Source organism: Dermochelys coriacea, chromosome 8 (genome assembly GCF_009764565.3).
Source record: "Dermochelys coriacea isolate rDerCor1 chromosome 8, rDerCor1.pri.v4, whole genome shotgun sequence".
Classification (NCBI taxonomy): domain Eukaryota; kingdom Metazoa; phylum Chordata; order Testudines; family Dermochelyidae; genus Dermochelys; species Dermochelys coriacea.
The window spans coordinates 63,844,290-63,870,120 of record NC_050075.1 but is presented as its reverse complement, the minus strand read 5'-3'; the positions used below and the strand labels follow the sequence as shown (position 1 = coordinate 63,870,120).

Sequence of the window (25,831 nt, the reverse complement as noted above, 5' to 3'; positions counted from 1 at the left end):
TCATATAGTTCATAAGGCCCTTGAGACTTCAGAGACTTGAGTCAGAGCAACCAAATGTATAGTCCAATAAACAAAAGTCTCTAGGGCTCTGGTCAGGGTAGTGACCTGCCACCTATAGTAGCCAGTGTGGTTTCAGGTCCCCTTTCCATTGTTTAGCTTCCTTTCCCTGATTATATAGCCCAGCTCCAGGGGAAGGGCAGGGTGCTTCTGGATTGAACCCAGGCTATTTTGGCTGTAAGCTCCAGACTGTCTCCCAGATGCCCTACCACAGTGTAGTATATACATGTTAGGATGGTACAGCATGTTCCTCTGACTATGCCCGACAAACACTTCTGGGTGTTTCAAAGTGGGTTAAAGCCATGGCCCTACCTTTTCTTTCTGCCTCCCCTACTTCTGTGGGACAATTTGTCCAGTGCCCCTGGGACCTGGAAATCGATAAAGATATCACATATACAATTTCAAATACAGGTTGTACTTCTAGTCAGCAATACCTTAAGAAAATTGAGCCATACAAACATCATCCATTCTGCTTCAAAGCCTTCTTTCCTCCATATCTCTATTTTTGTCAATTGCTTGGGAAAACAGATGAGCTGTGTAATGTATCCTGAAGGTCAGAAAATTCAGGCAAAGAGTTAATTCCAAAGCTGAGAGAATTCTTTTAAGGGATAATACCCTGCTAACAGCACTGTTCCTTTGAATTGAATTAAATTGAATTAAATGTTGTCAAGATTCCTTCCCCACTATGAACTCTAGGGTACAGATGTGGGGACCTGCATGAAAACCTCCTAAGCTTACTTTTACCAGCTTAGGTTAAAACTTCCCCAAGGTACAAATTATTTTACCCTTTGCCCTTGGACTTCCACTGCCACCACCAAACATCCGGGTTTACTGGGAAAACATTGTTTGGAAATGTCTTTCCCCCCCAAAATCCTCACCAAAATCTTGCACCCCCCCCACCTGGGGAAGGCTTGATAAAAATCCTCACGAATTTGCATAGATGACCACAGACCCAAACCCTTGGATCTTAAGAACAATGAAAAAAGCATTCAATTTCTTACAAGAAGAATTTTAATATAAGAAAAGATAAAACGAATCACCTCTGTAAAATCAGGATGGTAAATACCTTACAGGGTAATTAGATTCAAACATAGAGATTCCCTCTAGGCAAAACCTTAAGTTACTAGAAAGATACAAAGAAAAGAATATTCATTGTATTCAGCACAGTCTAATTTCTCAGCCATTTAAAGAAATCATAATCTAATGCATATCTAGCTAGATTACTTACTAAGTTTTAAGACTCCATTCCTGTTCTGTCCCTGGCAAAAGCATCACACAGACAGACACAGACCCTCTGTTTCTCCCTCCCTCTAACTTTGAAAGTATCCTGTCTCCTCATTGGTCATTGTGGTCAGGTGCCAGCAAGGTTATCCTAGCTTCTTAACCCTTTACAGGTGAAAGGATTTTTCCTCTGGCCAGGAGGGATTTTAAAGGTGTTTACCCTTCCCTTTATATTTATGACAAATGTACAAGCCCCTTCTGATTTGTCAAGTACATTAACAATACAAAAGTTTCTTTGCAGAATTACTTGTCCACAAACAAACAAAAGAATTGCTATAAAATAAGAGCTATTAGTGTCAAAACCAAAATGTTCATTTCCTTCTAGCCAACTTTTAATTTGACTTCTGCAAGACACTATCAGAAATTATGAGAGCTGGGAAGCAATATGGTGTGGTGACCTTTATCCATACTTACTGACATCCCATCTGGTCTCCATAAAGTCAGAACAATATGGAGAAATGAAGTGAATTATTCAAGGAGTTTTTAAATGGCATTACTCCATTTAATTTCATGTGCATTTCTCCTCATGGTCACCTTACATTTATAAAACACGTGTTAATTAACAGTATTTTTTTCTTTAAGTAATGTATTTTTTCCCTGCCTTAGAAATATGTGGAAGGACAGAGGTACCTCATGGATATTTCTATGAAACAAAGAACAGGTTTGATTTAAATGAAAAAGCAACATATAGGTGTCAGATTGGTTACATGACTCCAGAAGGAAATGAGACAGGGGAGATACAATGTCTTGAAGAAGGATGGAGTCCTTTTCCAGAATGCATCAGTGAGTAGTTTAATCACATGGCTCCTTACTGGATTTTCCCTTAGTTGTAACTGTTTTTCCTTATTTTATAATCTATTATTTGGGAAGATGTTACCATCATAAACAAAAGAACTTACTGCCATTGTCTGATCTATATTTAAATCATAAGGAGATGTATTTTATGTAAAACACCAGAGTAGAAAGATTTCAAAAAACTTTCTTCTGATTGTTATCAGTTTAGGTATCTTAATCCCCTTCCCCTTTTCTCCAGGCCAGGGGAAGTATGGTTTTAATGGTGGAGAACTAAATCTCCCACTTTCATGAAATAATGACTTACAGTATTAGCCCAGCCCAAGTGAAGTTTAGGGCATTCCTTTTATTCCAGGATACCTTATCTCCTGGTTATTCTGTCTATTAGTATCACCTTTGTGACTGAAAGAACTCACTTATAATTAGGTTTCAAGATGAGGTCGCTCTGTGAAACAGAATGAAGGGTACAATTATAACATAATCAGCATAGCTACCAGGACTATGAGAATCTCCTCTATGGTGGCTGCCTGTGGAAATACATGAACTTGAAGCTGCTGACAGTTCTGGCTCTACAAAGCAAACTGGGAAGCTTCAAAACAAATCAGGATAAAAAAATGTGTATAATGAAGGAATAGGCCGTTTTTTGGATGAGTGCCTCATTTTCCCATATTTCCAGCCAAGAACAATCCCCCCATTTCTATAGGTTTCAGAGTAGCAGCCGTGTTAGTCTGTATTCGCAAAAAGAAAAGGAGTACTTGTGGCACCTTAGAGACTAACAAATTTATTAGAGCATAAGCTTTCGTGAGCTACAGCTCACTTCATCGGATGCATTTGGTGGAAAAAACAGAGGAGAGATTTATATACACACACACAGAGAACATGGAACAATGGGTTTATCATACACACTGTAAGGAGAGTGATCACTTAAGATAAGCCATCACCAACAGCAGGGGGGGGAAAGGAGGAAAACCTTTCATGGTGACAAGCAGGTAGGCTAATTCCAGCAGTTAACAAGAATATCAGAGGAACAGTGGGGGGTGGGGTGGGAGGGAGAAATACCATGGGGAAATAGTTTTACTTTGTGTAATGACTCATCCATTCCCAGTCTCTATTCAAGCCTAAGTTAATTGTATCCAGTTTGCAAATTAATTCCAATTCAGCAGTCTCTCGTTGGAGTCTGTTTTTGAAGCTTTTTTGTTGAAGTATAGCCACTCTTAGGTCTGTGATCGAGTGACCAGAGAGATTGAAGTGTTCTCCAACTGGTTTTTGAATGTTATAATTCTTGACGTCTGATTTGTGTCCATTCATTCTTTTACGTAGAGACTGTCCAGTTTGGCCAATGTACATGGCAGAGGGGCATTGCTGGCACATGATGGCATATATCACATTGGTAGATGCACAGGTGAACGAGCCTCTGATGGTGTGGCTGATGTGATTAGGCCCTATGATGGTATCCCCTGAATAGATATGTGGACAGAGTTGGCAACGGGCTTTGTTGCAAGGATAGGTTCCTGGGTTAGTGGTTCTGTTGTGTGGTGTGTGGTTGCTGGTGAGTATTTGCTTCAGATTGGGGGGCTGTCTGTAAGCAAGGACTGGTCTGTCTCCCAAGATCTGAGAGAGCGATGGCTCGTCCTTCAGGATAGGTTGTAGATCCTTGATGATGCGTTGGAGGGGTTTTAGTTGGGGGCTGAAGGTGATGGCTAGTGGCGTTCTGTTGTTTTCTTTGTTGGGCCTGTCCTGTAGTAGGTGACTTCTGGGTACTCTTCTGGCTCTGTCAATCTGTTTCTTCACTTCAGCAGGTGGGTACTGTAGTTGTAGGAATGCATGATAGAGATCTTGTAGGTGTTTGTCTCTGTCTGAGGGGTTGGAGCAAATGCGGTTATATCGTAGCGCTTGGCTGTAGACAATGGATCGAGTGGTATGATCTGGATGAAAGCTAGAGGCATGTAGGTAGGAATAGCGGTCAGTAGGTTTCCGATATAGGGTGGTGTTTATGTGACCATCGCTTATTAGCACCGTAGTGTCCAGGAAGTGGATCTCTTGTGTGGACTGGTCCAGGCTGAGGTTGATGGTGGGATGGAAATTGTTGAAATCATGGTGGAATTCCAGAGACCTTCCTGCCAACACTACAAAAAGAAGGATTCTAGGTGGACTCCTCCTGAAGGTCGAAACAGCAGCCTGGATTTCTACATAGACTGCTTCCGCCGACGTGCACGAGCTGAAATTGTGGAAAAGCAGCATCGCTTACCCCATAACCTCAGCCATGCAGAACACAGTGCCATCCACAGCCTCAGAAACAACTCTGACATCATAATCAAAAAGGCTGACAAAGGAGGTGCTGTCGTCATCATGAATAGGTCAGAGTATGAACAAGAGGCTACTAGGCAGCTCTCCAACACCACTTTCTACAAGCCATTACCCTCTGATCCCACTGAGAGTTACCAAAAGAAACTACAGCATTTGCTCAAGAAACTCCCTGAAAAAGCACAAGAACAAATCCGCACAGACACACCCCTGGAGCCAGGACCTGGGGTATTCTATCTGCTACCCAAGATCCATAAACCTGGAAATCCTGGACGCCCCATCATCTCAGGCATTGGCACCCTGACAGCAGGATTGTCTGGCTATGTAGACTCCCTCCTCAGGCCCTTCGTTACCAGCACTCCCAGCTATCTTCGAGACACCACCGATTTCCTGAGGAAACTACAGTCCATTGGTGATCTTCCTAAAAACACCATCCTAGCCACTATGGATGTAGAAGCCCTCTACACCAACATTCCACACAAAGATGGACTACAAGCCGTCAGGAACAGTATCCCCGATACTGTCACGGCTAACCTGGTGGCAGAACTTTGTGACTTTGTCCTGACCCATAACTATTTCACATTTGGTGACAATGTATACCTTCAAATCAGCGGCACTGCGATGGGTACCCGCATGGCCCCACAGTATGCCAACATTTTTATGGCTGACTTAGAACAACGCTTCCTCAGCTCTCGTTCCCTAATGCCCCTACTCTACTTGCGCTACATTGATGACATCTTCATCATCTGGACCCATGGAAAAGAAGCTCTTGAGGAATTCCACCATGATTTCAACAATTTCCATCCCACCATCAACCTCAGCCTGGACCAGTCCACACAAGAGATCCACTTCCTGGACACTACGGTGCTAATAAGCGATGGTCACATAAACACCACCCTATATCGGAAACCTACTGACCGCTATTCCTACCTACATGCCTCTAGCTTTCATCCAGATCATACCACTCGATCCATTGTCTACAGCCAAGCGCTACGATATAACCGCATTTGCTCCAACCCCTCAGACAGAGACAAACACCTACAAGATCTCTATCATGCATTCCTACAACTACAGTACCCACCTGCTGAAGTGAAGAAACAGATTGACAGAGCCAGAAGAGTACCCAGAAGTCACCTACTACAGGACAGGCCCAACAAAGAAAACAACAGAACGCCACTAGCCATCACCTTCAGCCCCCAACTAAAACCCCTCCAACGCATCATCAAGGATCTACAACCTATCCTGAAGGACGAGCCATCGCTCTCTCAGATCTTGGGAGACAGACCAGTCCTTGCTTACAGACAGCCCCCCAATCTGAAGCAAATACTCACCAGCAACCACACACCACACAACAGAACCACTAACCCAGGAACCTATCCTTGCAACAAAGCCCGTTGCCAACTCTGTCCACATATCTATTCAGGGGATACCATCATAGGGCCTAATCACATCAGCCACACCATCAGAGGCTCGTTCACCTGTGCATCTACCAATGTGATATATGCCATCATGTGCCAGCAATGCCCCTCTGCCATGTACATTGGCCAAACTGGACAGTCTCTACGTAAAAGAATGAATGGACACAAATCAGACGTCAAGAATTATAACATTCAAAAACCAGTTGGAGAACACTTCAATCTCTCTGGTCACTCGATCACAGACCTAAGAGTGGCTATACTTCAACAAAAAAGCTTCAAAAACAGACTCCAACGAGAGACTGCTGAATTGGAATTAATTTGCAAACTGGATACAATTAACTTAGGCTTGAATAGAGACTGGGAATGGATGAGTCATTACACAAAGTAAAACTATTTCCCCATGGTATTTCTCCCTCCCACCCCACCCCCCACTGTTCCTCTGATATTCTTGTTAACTGCTGGAATTAGCCTACCTGCTTGTCACCATGAAAGGTTTTCCTCCTTTCCCCCCCCTGCTGTTGGTGATGGCTTATCTTAAGTGATCACTCTCCTTACAGTGTGTATGATAAACCCATTGTTCCATGTTCTCTGTGTGTGTGTATATAAATCTCTCCTCTGTTTTTTCCACCAAATGCATCCGATGAAGTGAGCTGTAGCTCACGAAAGCTTATGCTCTAATAAATTTGTTAGTCTCTAAGGTGCCACAAGTACTCCTTTTCTTTTTCCCATTTCTATAGGAGCTTTCTGCACCATATGACTCATATGGAATTAAGTGAGGAAATGTTCCTGGCTTTTGTGATGTTCATGCATGTCATGATGTTGGAAATACAGACAGTGAGCATGACAGTGCCATAGCATGGATTAATTTGGCTAGTAAACAAGGACTAGACCTTCAAATGGGATAAAATGGGTCAATATAAGGGACAATATTGTTAAATGCAGTTAGATAATCATATGTAAGGCTGTATGTGTCTTTCCATCCCTAGCCCTTTTATACATACAAAGCCAAATTTGCCTCTTGCTCCATCCACTTGGCATTGCTCTGGCTGCACAAAACAGGCAGAAATCAGTTTAGCTAGCTAGTGAGAGTTCCCCCCAGGCATGGAGGAGTTGGCTAGGGAAAAGGGACATTACTGGGGTGTCCTTGCACTGCAGGGATCACTGGCTGCTGGAGTGAGCCCTTGGGGCATAGATAGCCAGCACAAGGTAGCTTGAAGAGGGTGGATCAGTCTGAAGATCTGGAAGGCAGAAGATTGGCTTAAAATCACCTTTGATCCCTCCCCTACTCTGATTCCCTGTTGTGCCTAACTGGTAAGATCAGAAAATCTGTGCCCTGGCTTCCCCACACTGGAGAGTTTAGCTCTTAGTGTAACTCTTGCAGCTTGAAGCCTAGGGGTTGGGTAGGCTTGAGAGCCTGAGCTCCAGCACAAGTCTCAATGTCCACACTGGTATTTTTAGTACTCTAGCTCAAGCCCTGCTAGTATGAGTCTGTCGACCTGGGCTGGGAGGCTCACTCTGAGCTGCAATGCAGACATCCGCATAGATGGCTGAGGGAAGCATGACTACAACTGGAACAGCCACAGAAACAATATCCAGTACAGCAACTGAAGGAAGGGAATTATTCAGTGTCAGAAGGTTAAAAAAAAAATCAGTGGCCTCACAATAAGTAAGGAAAAGTTAGGATAGATGTTAGGAAGATATTCTTTATAGTAAGAGCATTGGCGTTGACTCTCAAGGGGAAAACCTGAGTCACTATCACAGTAGATTGTCAAGAACAAACAGGTCTGAGAAGACATTTGTGGAACTAACATAGTGGGAAGCCTACAAAATCAGGTTTCAAACTAAATGCTCAAAATGATCTCTTCTGTAACTGACTTTTGCGTCTAAGAAACCTCTTCTTTACCTCCACATATTTCTAAAGACAAATGAAACAGATGTAATGTGCGACACTTTGTGTAGAATAGAATGTTTTGGTGTGGCATTGAAGTGTTTTACTTTTTAAGTTTTTAAAAATATGCAATTAATAAGGTTGACATACACAAAGTATGTATAATGAGGATACTTTAGACTGTCAGAGTATCTAGTTAATAAAAATAACTAATCTTTCTCTAATTCTGTAGGGACATGTAGAATGCCTGCTTTTGAGTATATTCATTTCTACTCCAGCAAAATGGTGTTTTTGCCTGAAGACATACTGGAATATGAATGTGCAGATGGATACCAAACATTAAATAAAATCTCAAGGGGTCACACAGTATGTAGCATAAATGGATGGACTCCAGAGCCCCAATGTTTTGGTAAGCTATTTTTTTGGTACTAATGAAACTTCTACACTGCAGAATGTTTCTCTTTGAATGGGTTTTGTAGCGGTTTCATTTAATAATTTAAATAAATAAATATTTAATATGCAGGTTACATTGTGGATAATGATTGGGTGGAAAAAAATTGATGGCTCCCAAGGTAGTCAAGAATAGTTAATCCCATTAGTCAGCAATCCCAAGGAAACAGTGTTCTTCATAGATTAAGATTAAAATATCAACCTCGTTTCCCAGCTTTCTTTGAAAATTTGGAATAAACTATGTGGGTGACATTATTGATGGTGCAGTGTGACATCTGTTTGTTGTATCCCTCCAACTTCATTTCAGAGACTGTTTTTACAGATGATATAGCCAGTGTGGGAAGTGGTATCAGAGATGTACTAAGACTATAGCAAGAGAAAATTCTCTTTGGGCTATTGGAAGCATTAAGTACTGTGTCTCTTGAACCCTAATGGTTGTGGTCAATCCCCATCTGGAATCATAAGGTGTTCCTGAGCAGGCTGCAGGAAGCCCAGTCTCTTTTATGGAGCTGAAGTGTCTGTATAGGGACACCAGGGCCTGGAGTGCGGGCTGAGGGTGCATGGCTGTTTTAGAATGGAGGATTGTCATGGTTTTACTTGCCATAGTCAGTGGATTTTTAGAGAATTAGTAACTTGTATGTTAGCTAGTTAGAGTGCTTGAATCAACACACGCAAACAGAATTTTTACTAAAATAAGAAATACTTATTTTAATATCTGCATTAAGATTTTATTGCAACAGGGAAATCTAAAGGCCTGATGGAAAATAGTGTAGTTTGAAAGGTTAAATTCACCAGCTTATTATTTACAGTTCACCAAATATAATTTTGCTGAGTGAAGCCCCAGGTCAGTGAAAATGGCCTGGTTTTAAAGTTTCCTGCAAAACTATTTATAATTAGAAGGTAGAATGTGGGGGAAAGATGATGAAAATTCAAATCCTCATTTGTTAAGGTTCATCATTTGCCTTCTGACAAATATCATATTATGCCCTGCAGCTTGTTTTTATTCATTTTGTTTTGCCTCCTTGTCTTTTTTTCTTCCCCGCCTGAGATGGGAATCTTATACTTTTAGAGATTCCCAGTCTATCCTCACCAGGACTTTTCTTCTTGCTGATAATCAAAGCTCTTAATCAGACCCTAAATTATTTTGTTCCTATTAGCGAAATTATTGAATCCTTTTCCATAGGTGTAGTTGTTACAATGTGGTATTTTCTTTCCTTCCCTCACCGCCATCTTTAGCAATAGAATGCGAGATGGTGATGCTGGCCCATGGAGAGGCTTTTCCCAAGAAGGACAAATATCTTAATGGAGACGTAGTGACATTTTCCTGTGCAAAACGTTACACCAGAGTAGGACCAGACTCTGCTCAGTGTTATTATTTTGGATGGTCCCCAGCACCTCCAATATGTCAAGGTAATGCATCCGATGAAGTGAGCTGTAGCTCATGAAAGCTTATGCTCAAATAAATTTGTTAGTCTCTAAGGTGCCACAAGTACTCCTTTTCTTTTTGTGAATACAGACTAACACGGCTGCTACTCTGAAACCTGTTATTTACTCTAGGGTTATTGAAAAGGGAGAATAGTAATTCATCTGACTCTTGCATACTTTTAATCTTGTGGTGGGCTTCTTCTGTATTGTAACCTCTCCTCCAAGTCAAATAATTCATCTGTCCCCCTGCTAATGCAGGGACTGTTGCCTTCAGCACATTTTCATTGTCTAGTTCTAAATGCCCTGACTAACTGAGTTTTCACCATTTACAGTGGGAAACTATTCCTGAACCGCATATATCTCACAGTTAGGATGTTTCTTCCCTTTCTTAATTTCATCCTATTATTCTTAGCTATGCATAGTGGAGAGGCCTGTTTTCTGAAAATGGACAGGTAAAATTTATACATATAAAAGTCCCCTCAGACTTTTCATAGCCATGGGTAAAAATTACAATATATCTGATCCAGAAAAGGATAGGCTGTGCCTACTTAGTCCCTCTGTGCTGTAGGCAAGGGGCACAAGATAACTTCAGTGCATACCCCTATTTCCTTTCTAAATTATCCAGATCATGCCTCATTGTTTAAAGTAGGGTACTGTCAGGGTATACACACCCAAATCTGAACTCTAGGGTACAGATGTGAGGACCTGCATGAAAGACCCCCTAAACTTATCTTCTACCAGCTTAGGTTAAAACTCTTCCAAGGCACAGTCTTCTGCCTTGGACAGAAGTTGCTGCCATCACCAAGTGATTTTCACAAATATTCAGGGAAGGGTCACTTGGAAACCCTGTCCCCCAAAAATATCCCCCCCAAGCCTCTTCACCTCATTTTTTGGGGAGGCTTGAGAATAAAATAGCAATCAGACATGAGCACGGACCAACCCCTTATCTAAGGGCTTTGGAATCAAAGGATTATTTTAAAAAAGGTAAATTTTATTAAAAAAAGAAAGAAAGATCTGAAAACTCAGGGATTAAACACCAAAAATAACTTTATTGGAGTTCAGTTTAAAGGTTACAAGCAAAACAAAAGCACCTGGGGTTAGCACAGAGGAATCCACAAACCAAAACAATCAAAGGTTCCTAATCACATCTGTCTTAACTTTTCCTATGCTACTTACATATCTGGGGTTCTAAATGAGGAATTTCTAAGTATGATGCTGATGATTTTCCATACCTAGCTTAAAGTTTACAGCATGTTGTTACCTTCCCCTTTCTCCAGCCTGAAAGACAAAGAACCCCCACCCATTTTTCCAATTTGAAAGGGTACAGGAACCCTATTGGTTCCCCTGATCAGGTGCTAACTCAGGTTAAGCTTCTCTTAACCCTTTACAGTTAAGGCAATTAGGGTACAGCTGCTTAGGAGGATCCTATAGCTACTGACTGACTGGGTGTCCATTAAAGGGAGTTACCCCCACCTCATTTATCACAGGTACTAACAATGTAAGCTAATTATTCATTGTGTGGGGAGGTGTTATGTAAACTTCTATCACATATCTATACTGGTGTTCTTCTACCCAGTCCAAAAAACTGCTCATTCCTTGCTGTTCTATCCTGGAGTAGAACCTACTAATTGTGTGGAGTGAGACTAGGATGAGCCCTGCAAAATCATTTCCACTTGTGACCTAAATCAGCATTTGAATCCAAATCTCCAGAGATGTGTGGTCACTCACTAAGACATTTGTGTCACATTTCCCCACTTGCAGGAGTGAATTTGTTTTCATCCATGTTGATTATAGAATATTTCTAGCTGTGACTAATATTATACAAAATATTTAGATATTCTTTTTGCTCTAGTGGAAATCAAAGATTGTGGGCCACCACCCAGCATTACCAATGGGAATATTATCAGTGAACTTCACGAGAAATATCCGCATGGTGACTCGGTGGATTATGACTGCAACCTCAGATTTAAAATGATCGGATCAAAGAATATAGAATGTGTTGATGGAGAATGGTCATCTTCACCCTTTTGCATTGGTAAACTATAGATTTTTCACTTTCAAGATTAGAAAACTATACACAATGAGGTGTAACACGCTGGCTGGTGTGCATAGTTTCTGTACCATAGCCCTCTGTGGGATGGAATCAGACCTGTGCAAGTTTTTGACAGGTGCATTCTTTAGTGAGGTAGCACTGGAAAGACTCCAGCCTTAATTGAAGTCAATTAAGCAGTTTCTCTTAGGGATTACTTGGGCGGCAATTGTTGAGCTAATGAGGCAATTTATTCAGTAAATGGAAAGATATATCTGGGAGGAACTAGGAAGTGAAGGGAGAGGAAAGAAGAGAAAGCTGTGTGAAACACTTTTCCTGTTGTATGCTGAAAACTAAAAGCACATGTGATGAGAGAGAAACAGGCTGTGTGTTTGTAGCTAGGTAGCAGTATTTACACAGTAAGTGAAGGGATACTCTGTGACAAAGTATGTTTATTACCTTGACACCTAATATGCTACCCAGGGACCAACTGTAATTTGCAGGATCTGGAACGAAGGTTGATTAAGAAAATTGTAAGCTCTTTGGTTCTGTGTTTGTACCATACTAGCAAAACGAGGTCCTGGTCTATAACTGGGGCTCCTTGATGCTACAATAATGTTATTTATGAGTGCCACATGGCTAATTTACTACTTGTACTCTGAGGGAGACATTTGGTATGCATATTAACTCTTTTTTTTTAATTTTAAGAATTAAAAATAAATGTACAAACTATAGTATTTTCTTGCTCTTGCAGTTTATTTGGAAATCAAATGGAGTTTTTTTGTTTGGATTTAGCAGTAGTGAAGACCTGCAGCTCTAGGAAATAATTACAGATGTTTTCATAAAATAGACACTATGAATGTTGCTTATTATTTATAGAGAATTTTAGATGCATGTACCAAAAACAGTTGAAAGGCAAAGAGATGTAGAAAAGGATATTTGTGCAGATCAGTAATGGAATGCTTCCTGGGGGAGTGTGTTGTAAGGAGTAATTTAATAGAGGGAGGGGAGGTTGGGTAGCGCATAATAAGCGATAAGGAATCCTAGGTGCAGGGGTGGGTATGAAATTAAGTACAAACTAAAAGTGAAATGGGGGAGAGAAAAAAAGAAGCTAGCCAGGAGATTTTGTGATGAATGTAGGTAGGTGGGGGTAGGCAATATGGGGCAAAAAGATAGGAAGTAATGATTGTGCTGAGCCTTGGAAGTGAGAGTAAGGAACCTGAATTTGTTGCAGACAAAGACAGCCAGCAAAGGAAAGAATCCAGAGAGCAGTGATGTGGTCACAGCAGGAAGGGAGGAAAATATTTTAGCACTGGTTTTGCTGCAGATTGGAAGGTGGGAAGCTGAGCTTGAGGGAAGCCAGGGAATATGACTGCAACCTGAGATTTAAAATTATTGGATCAAAGAATATAGAATGGGAACAAGATAAGTTCCTAAAATAGTGATTTTAATGTTTGCATTAAATTTCTTTTATGATGTATCTGTAAATGTGATAAAACTATAATATGGATCATTTATGTTCTTTACCCTACAGAAGAGGAAAAAACATGTGTACCACCCCCCAGTATTGTCAGAGGGAGTGCTATCAGTGTAAACCAGAACCAATATTTTCATGGTGATTCAGTGGAGTATGGCTGTGAAGGAAACCTGGAAATTGTTGGGACAAATATCATAAAATGTCTTAGTGGAGAATGGACATCTTTACCTTCATGTGCTGGTAAACAGTTGTTAGATAACATCTTAAACATCAATGTAACTTAATTTTATTTAAAGATGTATAGACTCTAATAGTATTTTCATAAATATAGATGAATAATGTGGATATTGTATCCAAAACCAATTGTATTAAAATAACATCAAGGTTGCAAAGTCAAGCACTCAAAAGTTAGGAAATACACAACTGAAGATTATCCATGCATCTTTAATTCTGCCTTCCTGGACATGTGTTATGTTATAGACTTTAATTAGATGAACAATATACTATATTTTTCACAAAATCCCCAGCCTCATTGAGCAAATGAGAAGTTATTCAACATTCCTTTTTATTCTCCACATTCATTATGTGGCCAAGGCCTTGTTTACTGCACACCATTCAAACCCTGCACTGAATAGAAAACTACTAATTTCCTGCTGGATGTTTCTGTGTTTCTCATCATAGTATTTGAGCGCTCCACAAACATTAATACATGTGTTCTCACAACAATCCTGTGAGATAATGGGGAATTATTTCCATTTCACAGGTAGGAAACTGAAATACAGACATTAGGGCTAAAATTTTCAAAAGCGTCTACTAATGCCTAGGCTCTAACTTTCCACACTACTTCTAGCAGTTTTATAGCACATTGTATGTTAAAAGCACAGCTCCCATTGACTTCAATTACAGCCAGGAGTGCTCAGCAGTTCTACAAATCTGGCCCTAGATGTCTTGTGGTCAACTGTGAACATTTAATTGACTTGGCCAGACCATATAATAATTCTTTTACAGAGTCAGGGATACAGTCCAATTCTCTTGGTCAGCATTCAACTTCTTGAACAATGAGACAATCCTTCCTCTTCAGGAAATTTCCTACCTCATTCTTTACCAGCCTTCCACATTCTGAAACAAGGTTCCTAAGATCAGTCTCATTTACTACACAACCCTAATTCATCCTCCGACCAGGTCCATCCTTTGGACTGAAGAGGGATGAAAAAAGGATGTGATCATGTAATCAAAGACTGTAATTTAATGCATAATCACAAGGGAGCCAAATTAAGATTGAATAGGTAAACATCATTCTGGCACTTCCTAACATAAGATTTTTTTTTTTGATGCCATTTCAAAATTAAATAACAAGAAAACTGTAAAAACAGAAATTCTGGCATCTAATTTGTATCATCAGCAAGGTTTGGCTCTTTGGATCCACTGCACAGACTTCTGACTTAAAGGAAGCTGTCATCCTTTGTGGATCAGGGTCTATAGAAGACATACACTCTCCCAGTGGGTTTCACAGATATTTGAGAGCAAAGAAATGTAGAAACTCAGGACTGCTGTATTTAATTCCAGGTTCTGGATAGGAGTGTATACTAGTGATTATAGACCCTTCAACTGTCCCACCCCCTAACCACCATCCATCAGGGCCCTCCTACTCTTCCTCTATACTCCCACCTTCCTCTCTATACCTTTTTGCTGGCTCCTACCCTCTGCTCCTATATTCCCCTACGTCCTCCAGCTCCTGCCCAATCCCCTTCTGTTCCTATCCAACACCATCTGTTCCTATACCTTGCCAAAACATTTCCTCTCCCTCTACTCCCATCCTACCAGATGTTGTCCCCCCTTCCACCACTGTCTCCCACCCGCAGTGCATTTCCTCACACTCTGACTCTGCAAACCCCTCTCCCTGTACCCCACCAACCCACTGTTTCTCACCCCCTGCATACTAAATCAGGCTGCTTTCTTATTCTCCTCACTTCTTGAGCACTGTAAGTTAACATTAAGAGTGCAAGGGAAGATAATTTTCCTGTTCTCCGTTCTGGATCCCAACAGGACTAACAAATTTTAATTTTTGTATTTGGTTTTATTTAGATCCATCTGTCAAATGTGCACTTCCAAGGAATCTTGAGAATATCAGATTTTTATCGGTTTACAATTTTCAAAAGAGTTTCTATCACAAAAATGTTGTAAAATACAGATGTAGTTCAGATGTCAAGAAACTTAAACAAACAGTCTGTGAATATGGGAAATGGTCACCCAAGCCAGAATGCATTGGTAAGTATTTGCATTTATATAAAATTGTTGCTTTGTAATCCAGCTAAAGAATGCTAATTTTATTAAAGCTACTATTAATCTAAATGAAGTTCACTAGTTTGAAAAATAGGACTGATTTAATAATTAAACCAGAAATCTGTTTATATGCTAATAGGAAGAAAACACTGTCCAAATACTTTTTAAATTGCAGAAATAATTTGACATCCTAAACAAATGACTTTTGGCTAATTTACTATGAATTACTTTTGCAGAACAATTAAGAGTCCGAGTAAAGTACATATTGCCATGAGAGTTGGTTTAGTTTCTCTCTTTCTCTCTACATAGAGATAATGTCATCTTGATCTGCAGTGCCATAGGTGAATGCAGATTACATAGACCTGACTTTTGTCCTGTGCTCAGAAAGAAACTTTAAACAAACTGTAGAGTTTTTGGGTCAGTGGGAAACTGCTAAATAAAATGTCAGACCAGTGTGCTGAGCTTGTGCTAGTGAGTCTCTCTTTTAATTAACTTAATCCTGTAGCAGAAGAGAAAGGGGACTCCAAAGGAAATGATTTTTGCCCTACATGTTTAACTCAATGTTTTACAAAATTTGTGTCCTCTGTGGAAGAAAAGATGGACTCAGTATCGTGAGTGGTTTTATCCTAAAATTACTAGGGTTGAACTGCATTTGAAGTACATGGAGACTGTGATTAAGGCCATAAATATCTGTGCAAATGAAAACTCAACAAATGCAAAAACCTCTCAATAAGAAGAGGAGGAGGCGGAAAAACTAGAAACTCTGGAAAACCAAGTGAGGACTAGATGTGTTTGGATTCTGTGTTTGTAATATCATTTTGAGCCTTCATGCAATACAATCCCCATGCATAAATCTGGAAAAATGGATAATCTAGGAAATGCTGCCAGTTTGTGTGATATTGGACAAAAATAGAATTCTGGAGGCTGCTAGGGCTGCAAGTGACTTAATTTTGTAGTGTAGACAAGCCCAAAGTCGACTTTATCTAATTCGACCTCGAGCCCCCAAATTAATGAAGTCGATTGTGCTTGGCCACACCTTGCTCATTGTCTCTATGGAGTGCGTCCTCACTAGTAGCGCCTGCATCGATGCACAAAGCAGTGCATCATGGGTAGATATCCCAAAGTGCAACTTGCCGCAGTGTGTTTTCAGGAAGTTTGTGCATGCCTCATGGGACCAAAACATTGTCTCATGGAAGAATGGGAACATTACGTCAGTATCCCATGATGCACTGTGCTCACTCCCTCACATCAACAGCAAACAACCATGTGGTTTTTGCACCTTAAAACTGCCATGCCCATGCCATAACCCCAGAAGCATGGAGCCTGCTCACCTGTGCATTCTTGCTGTGAGCATCTCAAACACCTTGCGCCTTCTTCTGCAGTATTTCCAGAGCCAAGGTAGGGCCCACCACAGGGAACATAGCAATGTCCTGCAAGCAGCCCTGCTGCAAGCCATTAAAAAAACAATTCACAGTTGCTGGTGGAAATTCAGAGCAGCTGCACTATGTTGAGTGCTGTTATTGGTCCTGTGAAACAAGCACTGACTGGTGGGACTGGATCGTTTTGCAGGTATGGGACGATGAGCAGCGGCTGTAGAACTTTTGAATGTGGAAGGCCACCTTCAAGGAACTTTGTGCAGAGCTTTCCCCTGCCCGGCAGTTCAGCAACACAAAAATAAGAGCTGCTCTGACCGTGGAGAAGTGAGTGGCAATCGCTATTTGGAAGCTTGCAATGCTAGACAGTTACTGGTCAGCGGGGAATCAATTTGGAGTAGGTAAATCAACCAATGGAGCTGCTGTGCTCCAAATGTGCAGGGCCATTAATCAACTTTTGTTATGAAGGGTAGTGAGTCTGGGAAATGTGCAGAACAGAGGGGATGGTTTTGCTGCGATGGGGTTCCCTAATTGTGGTAGGGCGATAGATGGTACACATATCCCTATCTTGGCACCAGACCACCTTTCCAAAGGGTACATAAACCGAAAGGGATACTTTTCAATGGTGTTGCAAGTGCTGGTGGATCACGGGGCATTTTACTGACATCAACTAGGATGGTCAGGAAAGGTTCATGACGCCCGCTTCCTTGAACTCAGGTCTGTTCAAAAAGCTGCAATCTGGGACTTTCTTTCCAGACCACAAAATTAACATTGACGACGTTGAGATTCCTATAGTTATCCTGGGGGACCCAGCCTTCCCCATGGCTCATGAAGCCATACACTGGACGTCTGGACAGCAGTAAGGAACCGTTCAACTATATGCTCAGCAAGTGCAGAATGGTGTTTGAATGTGCCTTTGGTTCTTTAAAAGGGCACCGGAGAAATCTACTAACAAAGTTGGACCATACAGAGGAGAACATCTCCATGGTTATAGCTGCCTGCTGTGTGCTCCATAATATCTGTGGAAAAATAGGGGGAAAATTTTCTGCAGAGATGGGCAGTTAAGACATGTCACATGGAAGCCATTTTTGAGCAGTCAGACACCATGGCAACAAGAAGAGTAAAGCAAGGCTTTGAAAAGCCATTATTGTGACTCATTACTGAAATGTGAGCTGCTTGTCTCACAAAGCTGCATTGTGCTTTCCCAAACCTTCACCTGGCTTGTATCACTGTCCCTGTAAAGCCAAACCCCCGCCCAAGCTCCCTGCTTCCATTCACTAAAGAACATTTATTTCTCGAATCCATTTACTTTATTTAACAAACATAAGTAAAGAAGGAGAGCAGAAAGAAAAGGTAACCTTGGGGAAAAGGGGTTGTAAAGTTGGAAAGTGAAAAACACTTTCAGCTGTGTAACACAACACCTCATTCCAGACTATCAAAGGTGGGTGAATGGGCGCCTTCTGTTCCTTGTACCCTCCCCCCCCAAGTTAAGCGAAAGGGATAGTGGACTTTCATCCTTTGTGGATGCCTAAGACACATGGAACGCTTGCGGGAGGGTGATTCTGGCCCAGGCGATGCTGGTTAGCTGTCCACCAGGTTCTGCAGAGGACTCAACCCTCCTGCTTCTGTTCCTGCAGTTCAACCAGATGTCTCAACATGTCTGCTTGGTCTCTCATAATCCGAAGCATCTCATCCTGCACCACACATTCTTGCTCATTGGAAGCTTTCCTGCTCTCAATGTCCATTTTCTAACTTCTTGGACACTAAAATCCTCCATACTCTCAGCTCTGCGTCAGTTGTCCCAGAGGCGTTCATTATCTCGCTGAACATGTCCTTCCACGTTCTTTTTCTCCTCCATTCTAATCACTGAAAGTCTTTCAGGTGTTGATGACCCACCGAAGGACACATTTCCAGTTTTCAGAAAGGGGAAAAAATAAAGGAGCCATTGTACATGAATAAAATGTTTCTATAGCAAGGCCGTTTTCTTTAAAAGAAAACCCTTATTACACTAGGTGCAAGACATAACATAATCAGAATCCATAACCGTTCATGCTGTTTGCTGCTTCAGTAAGTAGCGCCCCCTTCCCCCCGCCCGTGAGTCATGGGTGACTGCACTTTTAATGAAGTTATGGCAGGCTCATGTTGGGAGCAGAAGTAGCTAGTCGAACAATGGCCCTTCCCCAAAGCACCACGGGAAGCTGTTTACAAACAGGGACGGGGGGCATTTTCACTCCGAAATTGCAGAATCTCTGATGTGGAGCTCCAGCCCCCATCAGCCACTTCAAACTATTTGCCGACCTACGCCAAGCACAGTAAAGGCACATTCGTGGTCATGTGGTTTGGCGATCCAGAGTGTGTGTGTGTGGGGTGGGTCTATATGCCCCGCTCCCCTTTTTTTCCCCATGTAAGAGGACTTTTAATGAGAACTTCCCCTGTTTCCCCTAGGCGACCCTATGTGATATCAGTCTCCTGAGGGAGGTGGAAAGGAAGGAGATGCTGCAAACATCTGTCCTTATGCTGTGTACTGCAATGATGCCAGCATTAATTCAGGAGTTGCATGGGAAAGTGTCCTACCATGGTGGAAGAAATAAAACTGCCCTGCCCAGAAATTTTCTGCAAAGGATTGCAGAGTACTTCCATGAAAGTTTCCTAGGGATATCTATGGAGGATTCCCAGGCTATCCCAGTCCACATAAACAGTCTTTTTTCCAGGGGCCACCCTCTGCATAGCTGGAGCTGCCTCTTCTAAGCAGAGAACCACAGCACCTTGTTTTTTCTTCACAATAAACATGCAATACCACTGAATGTGTGTGCCCACTAAAGTTAAAATGAAAGTCCAGTTAAAATGCGTGCTCATCAGAGGTTCCTTCCCCGGCATCACGGTGGACCACCATGCTGTCCTGCGACCCACAGAGCTCCAGGGTTAATAATATTTCCTGGATCTCAGGGAGAATTGATCCACTGCTTGCCTGTCTCTCATTATCATCCTCCTCCTCCTCTTCCTCATCCACCATATTATCCTCCTTGTTGTCCCTATACTCACACACCCATGAGATGTCCATGTTGCTTGTGGGGATGCTGGTAGGGTCACCCCCGAGAAAAGCATGCAGCTCGTTGTAGAACCGGCTTGTGTGGGGTTCAGCACCAGAATGACTGTTTGCCTTCCTTTCCTTCTGGTATGCCTGGTAAAGTTCTTTTATTTTCACACAGCACTGCTGTGTGTCCCTCATGTAGCCCTTCTCCCCCATTCCATGAGTGACCTTTGCATAGATGTCGGTATTTCTTCTGCTGGATCGGAGCTCTGCCTGCACAGACTCTTCTCCCCACACAGCGATGAGATCCCCCACTTCCTGTGCAGACCAGGCTGGAGTGTATTTGGGGCATGTAGTCTCCATGATCAGCTGTGCTCAAGCTGCCACACTCCCAATGCTGATCAAACAGGAAATGGGAATTCAAAAGTTCCCGGGGCTTTAGCAGGGGAGGGGCTGTTTCCTGTGTATCTGGCTGCAGTGCAGCAGAGTTGAGTGATCTCCAGAGCAGTCATAGATGAGCATTGTGGTACACCACCTGGAGGCCAATTAAGTCAAATTATGCAATGTTGCGTCTGTACTACCTCGCAGTTGGCCCATGAAAATCGAACTAAGCACTACGCCTCTCGCAGAGGTGGATTACAGAAGTCAACATCAGAGGCGACTTAGGTGGATGTAAGTGACTCGGTAGTGCAGACACGTATATTCACAGGTCAACTTAAGGTGGCTTCCTTCAACCTAACTCTGTAGTGTAGATCAGGCCATAGCTTACAAAAGCAATAAGAGCTTGTTGTTTCCTGATCTGGGATCTTACATGGGTCCTGATCAAAGACTCTATTCCCCTCAAATTGGCACTTGAGGGGCTCAAAAGAGAACGGTCATATTTCCTATTAAGTTCCAGATTTTTCATGAGGACTATCCTTGCACCTCTTTGATTCTGGAGTTTGTCAGGGACTGGAATGATCCTTATGTAAGTCAGAGCAGCCCTTCCTTCCCCAACATATGTATACATTGGTACACTGCTGTATGGGATGATTCTGAGGGGCATCAGCCAACTCTTTTCTATTTGAGTCCCCCTTGTGCCAGTGGTGAGATCCACCAACTTAGAGGTCCTATAGGCCACCAGGTCCAGTATAGAGAGACTGCAAGGAGCGTCAGAATTAAGGCCGTCATTTCACTTGTGAACCCGTTACCCGGGGTTTTCAGAACCCCCAACAGGGGCAACTTAACTATTTTACTCCAGGCGGTGTAAGGAATAAATCAACAGGAACACAGCACTTCCGTCTGATCAGATTCATGCTACTACGCATGCTCTATCTAAAACTACAGTTTATTAGATTTAAGCACATACAAACATAAGCAATAGGTTTAGATCATCCCAGATACTTACCTAACATCTGGAATGGTATTGAATAATTAACAACAGGTTCACAGTGGCCAGTTGCTCACCCATGGGGAGAAAGAGGGTATCAGGAAAAATGTCTTTCAAGATGGCTTCAGAGGACTGCTCCCAAGTATATTCTATTAGCTAATGTTTTATAACTAACTTCTACAAAACACATAGGTCATAATGATCTCTACTGGATCATCACTTTTCTAATTTTCAATAAACTTTTAATATCAAAGGTGTCTAGATTCAAAGTTTTTCAGCCACCAAGGTTTTCACACTCAGTTTTTTACTTGTCTGTCCCTACCTCCCATTCTGATAAGCAGAAACTGTAGCTAGTTTTGACCTTGTTTCTAAAAGCCTGTCTCCAAATTAACCCTTAACTATGTGGTATTCTATTTCATTACTTCAGGGTGGTGGAATGCACACAAAATGGTTGCAATTAGCTTGATCATATTCTGGGGTATACACACCCCTCAAATCCAAGGCAACAAACCAAGCCCTAGAGCTATGTGGGAACTGGAATTTATTTTTCATGGAAAATTTCACATTTTAAAAAAAAATTAATCCCAAGTCAGAACAAAAAATCCAAAATGCCAATTTTTCCACAATTTGAGAAGAACTGAAATAGAATGTTTGAAAAACTCTGGGCAGAAAGCTGATCAACCAGCAGATCTTTGTGATTCAGCACCATATGAATATGATAGCAATTAAAAGTGGAGAATGGTTACTAAAGATCTGTGGTATGCTCAGATTTTCATCTACTAACTGTTCTTATTTGCAATGAACTGTCACATTTACCATATTTTGAGCCATGAGATCTGACTGAAACTATCTTTTGTTGAAGAGAATAAAAGAAAATGCCCACCTCCCCCTCAGCTACCAGGAGCCTCCAAGATAACAGAGAAAAGAAGCTACGAGACTGGTGAAAAAATAGCTTTTATGTGTCTGGAAAATTTCAAGCTTCATGGAATGAAAGAAATAATGTGTGAAGATGGAAAGTGGCAGTCACCACCACACTGTATTGGTCAGTAGGATGTTTTATTCATGTTTTTGTTTTTAATACAGATTTCCTGAAATTGGATGAATCAGACAAAAAGCACATTCAGTAATAACAATTGTCATATTGTTGGAGCTGATACACACTGGACCTAACTGCTCCCATTGAAGTAAATGGTAAAATTCCCACTGACTTCAAAGAAAGAAGAGTTAAGCCAGTACTGAACTTTCTTAAAAATCCCTCACTTAATGCACCCCTCAGTGTGTAGGTGTATGTTCAGCTCTTACTTGGGGCTAGAAACAAGATGGAATAATCACACTTTAATGAAACTCTTCAGCATTACCCAGCTTTGATGTATGGAAAATTTTTTGAGCATACAGAGAAGCAGGAATTCAGTCACTTCATCACTGTTATCTTCATTAACTTGGGGTTAAGAGGAAAATGTTCAGGTGAACATATTATTGCATAATTTTCCTTCATGGCAGTTTTATAGCTTCTTCAGAATTATCTAGTTCTGGCCAAAGTCAGAGAGAAGATATTGCACCAGATGGACCATTGGTCTTGTTCAGCCTGACAATCCCTGTGTTTCTGTTTGACTGTACTGTGCTTAATTTACACTGTAACAGCTTCAAATGTTTATTATGAAGCTGGTCAGAGGATTTGTTTGTAGCATTTCTTAATTTGAGCCCATACAAGGAGTCCTGCATTAAGAACAATGACTAGAACTTACATTCACTCAGCTTCACCTTTTGTTCTTTCAGTTTTAGATTACATGTGCATTTGATATGTAAATTTTATTGTTAATTTTTCTCTTCCAAACAGAAAAAAAATCATGTTTGCAACCATATCCCGTAGAAAATGGTGAGATTTTAAGTCTAGAAAATCAAAGCTTAAGAATGGAGAAACCGGAACCAATGACTTATCCGAATGGTTCAACATTAAAGTACAGCTGTAATGCGGGATTCATGTTAAGAGGCCCATCAGAGATAACTTGTAATATGGAAAAATGGACCTTGCCTCCTGCTTGTATTGGTAATTATACTGTATGCTGAGTTGCGTTTCCATTAATATTTTTTCAGTAGAGCAATCAAAGAGCCAAAGTCTCTGCTAGTGTAATTCCAATGGCTTCAGCAAAGAATTTGGCCCAGTGAGTTTTAAGTGGAGGCTAAACGATGGTGAACAGGAACTCTTACTTTTGTTTAGACTGTTGCGAAACAAACTTATAATTGAAGGATTTATTTAAAAAAAATTTGTTTTTTAAAAACTGCCTCGTGGAACTTATCTTCTGTCCCAGTGATTGTTCCCTCTTTTTTACTTCTCTGAGAAAATGAGACCTCTTCTAGCATTCTGCCCTGCAGGCCCCATGGAGACCATAGGCACATCTGTCTCAGCAGGCTGATGTTTCCTAACAACTTCCAAACAGTCACTGGTGCCAGCTTCTTCCACTGTCAGTTCTTCTCTACACCCGGCGTCTTCATGGGTCAAAGGACCGGTGTCAAGAGCTGGTAGTGGAAGAGACTGGTTCCTACTGGAGTACAGACTGTTACATTTCATGGACTGAGTGTTCTAAGTTTACAAGAGCAAAGAGCCAGAGCAGAACTAGTTGTACCCAAAAATTCCCAACCTGCCCTTATGCCACACAGGAGCTGGAAATTCTCTCTCCTCCTTGGCACAGTATCGTGCTATGCCCATAGAAAACAATAGACATCAGCCAGTATTCAGGTGGTAGCAATCGTCTGGGAATTCGCTTGTTCAGAGTCAAAATGACTAAAAAAAACTGTACATTTTATTTTACTTAAAAATATACTAAACAATGACTGAAGAAGTTTTGTAATTGGATGGAATCAATCCATCCAAAAAATAAGAATTCTTTTATAGCTTTTATAACTTAAATTTTTATAATGATTCAGAAAACAGAGCATATATATTTGAATAATCTTGTATTAGTAGAGAGAGAGAATATGTTACTTGATGGGTATTTTCCGTCTTTTATTACTATGATTCTACAACAGAAGACAGATTTTTCTAACTTTCTGATAATTGGTAGGGTCATTTCCCTCAGTCATTGTCCAATGTACATTCCTAAAGTGCTCATAAAAGTTTAGTACATCCAGCATTTCTGCTTTGGGATGTAATTGGGATGCTGCAGTAAGTGCTGTACCTGTATTGCATCTTAGCAGCAAAAACTGACATGCCTTGAACTAGATGGCTCATGAATAAGGCTTGCATTTGAGCAAGGTAAGGTGCTTCTTTACACTTTTAGAAAATGTGTGTTGTTTTGTGAGATGCAATATAGCACAGATATTAGCACTTCCAGCTGGAAAAGGCACATGCATTGATATCTTGTCAATACAGAACAATAGGAGCCTTTTGTTTATTTCACAGGGGAAAAAGGACCCATCATTTTGTACTTATAGCACTCATCACTTGCGTGTGACAGATAAGTCAGGTTAAGGATCACATTCTAACCAGTCCTGGCATAAGCTCACAACAAATTCCAGGATTCCTCTATATGTAATAAATAGACAATTTCCAGTGATACTTAATTTTCAAAAACATGGCCACATGCTGAGAAATGAGTCAACCTCTTACGTAAACATTAAAACAGGGATTTTAATGTGACTATAGGGTCATTCCTGTAATTTTGACTTTGTTGGTAAATATGTGTTTATGTAAAAGCAATAGTTAATTAATGGTTTCTACTTGAACATTTCAATTTTTCTATAATGTGAACCTCCCCATGTGCTGCCCCTGGGATGGGGAATACCAGTGGAGAAGTAACATTTCTCTCTATGCAATGCAACTTTTATAGGTGTTACAACCAGGGCTTTACAAAAAAAAAGTATTTTTCCACATAATAGTGAGTGCAAATTCCAGCAATGGCTGCCCAACCCACAGTCATGGTCTATAATAATCATACAGTCCTAGGACTATTGAAATGAGTATGTGGTATACCACTGGGCTGTCTAGTCGCTAAGGCACTTGACTGGAACTTCAGATATCTGGCATCTGTTCTTGATTCTAAAACAAATGTCCTTTGTGATGTTGGGCAAGTCACTTAATCCTCCAGGGCCTCAGTTTACCTTCTGCAAAGGGATATTTACCTCAGAGGACACTATGGAGATAAATTAATTAAAGCTTGTAAGATGGTCTGATGCTATTATGATGGGTTCTATCTTTTCATCTCTATAGCATTAATAAGGGCTTGTGTACATGAGGCAGTTACCCAAGTTTATCTTGAGTTGTGATTTTAAACCTATTTAGTTAAACGGTTGTATCAATCTGTGGACTCTTTTACATCCCACTTTCAGTTCCCTGCTCCACCACAGACTTCCTGTGTGACTTTGGGCGCATCATCTTTTTTCTCTCTGTGCCTCAAATTCTCACCTGTAAAGTGTGGATAATAGCACTTAGATACCTCACAGGTGTGTCATGAGAGTAAATACATTAAACATTGTCAGTCACTCAGATACTATGGTGATGGTGTCTAAAAAAGTTTATTTCAGTTTAAACCAGATTCAGTTTAGTCACAACAGGTTTAAACGAAACTGAAGTGAGATACTTAAATCAAAATAAAAGTGTCTACAGAGGAGTTTGCATGGGGTTAAAGTAACTCAGTTTAAAATACAATTTAAGTTA

General features: G+C 41.1%; 1 protein-coding gene across 1 annotated transcript in view; it reads left to right on the top strand.

The window, feature by feature from the left end:
* The window catches only part of LOC119860512 (complement factor H-like), a 114,937-nt gene that overhangs the window by 72,164 nt on the left and 16,942 nt on the right, over nucleotides 1-25,831 (top strand). Inside the window, exons 8-15 of the mRNA XM_043490677.1 lie at nucleotides 1,945-2,121; nucleotides 7,973-8,149; nucleotides 9,427-9,600; nucleotides 11,468-11,650; nucleotides 13,179-13,361; nucleotides 15,207-15,389; nucleotides 22,040-22,219; nucleotides 23,015-23,224. Coding sequence (XP_043346612.1) covers nucleotides 1,945-2,121; nucleotides 7,973-8,149; nucleotides 9,427-9,600; nucleotides 11,468-11,650; nucleotides 13,179-13,361; nucleotides 15,207-15,389; nucleotides 22,040-22,219; nucleotides 23,015-23,224 — 1,467 coding nt within the window. The remainder of the gene's footprint in view (nucleotides 1-1,944; nucleotides 2,122-7,972; nucleotides 8,150-9,426; nucleotides 9,601-11,467; nucleotides 11,651-13,178; nucleotides 13,362-15,206; nucleotides 15,390-22,039; nucleotides 22,220-23,014; nucleotides 23,225-25,831) is intronic.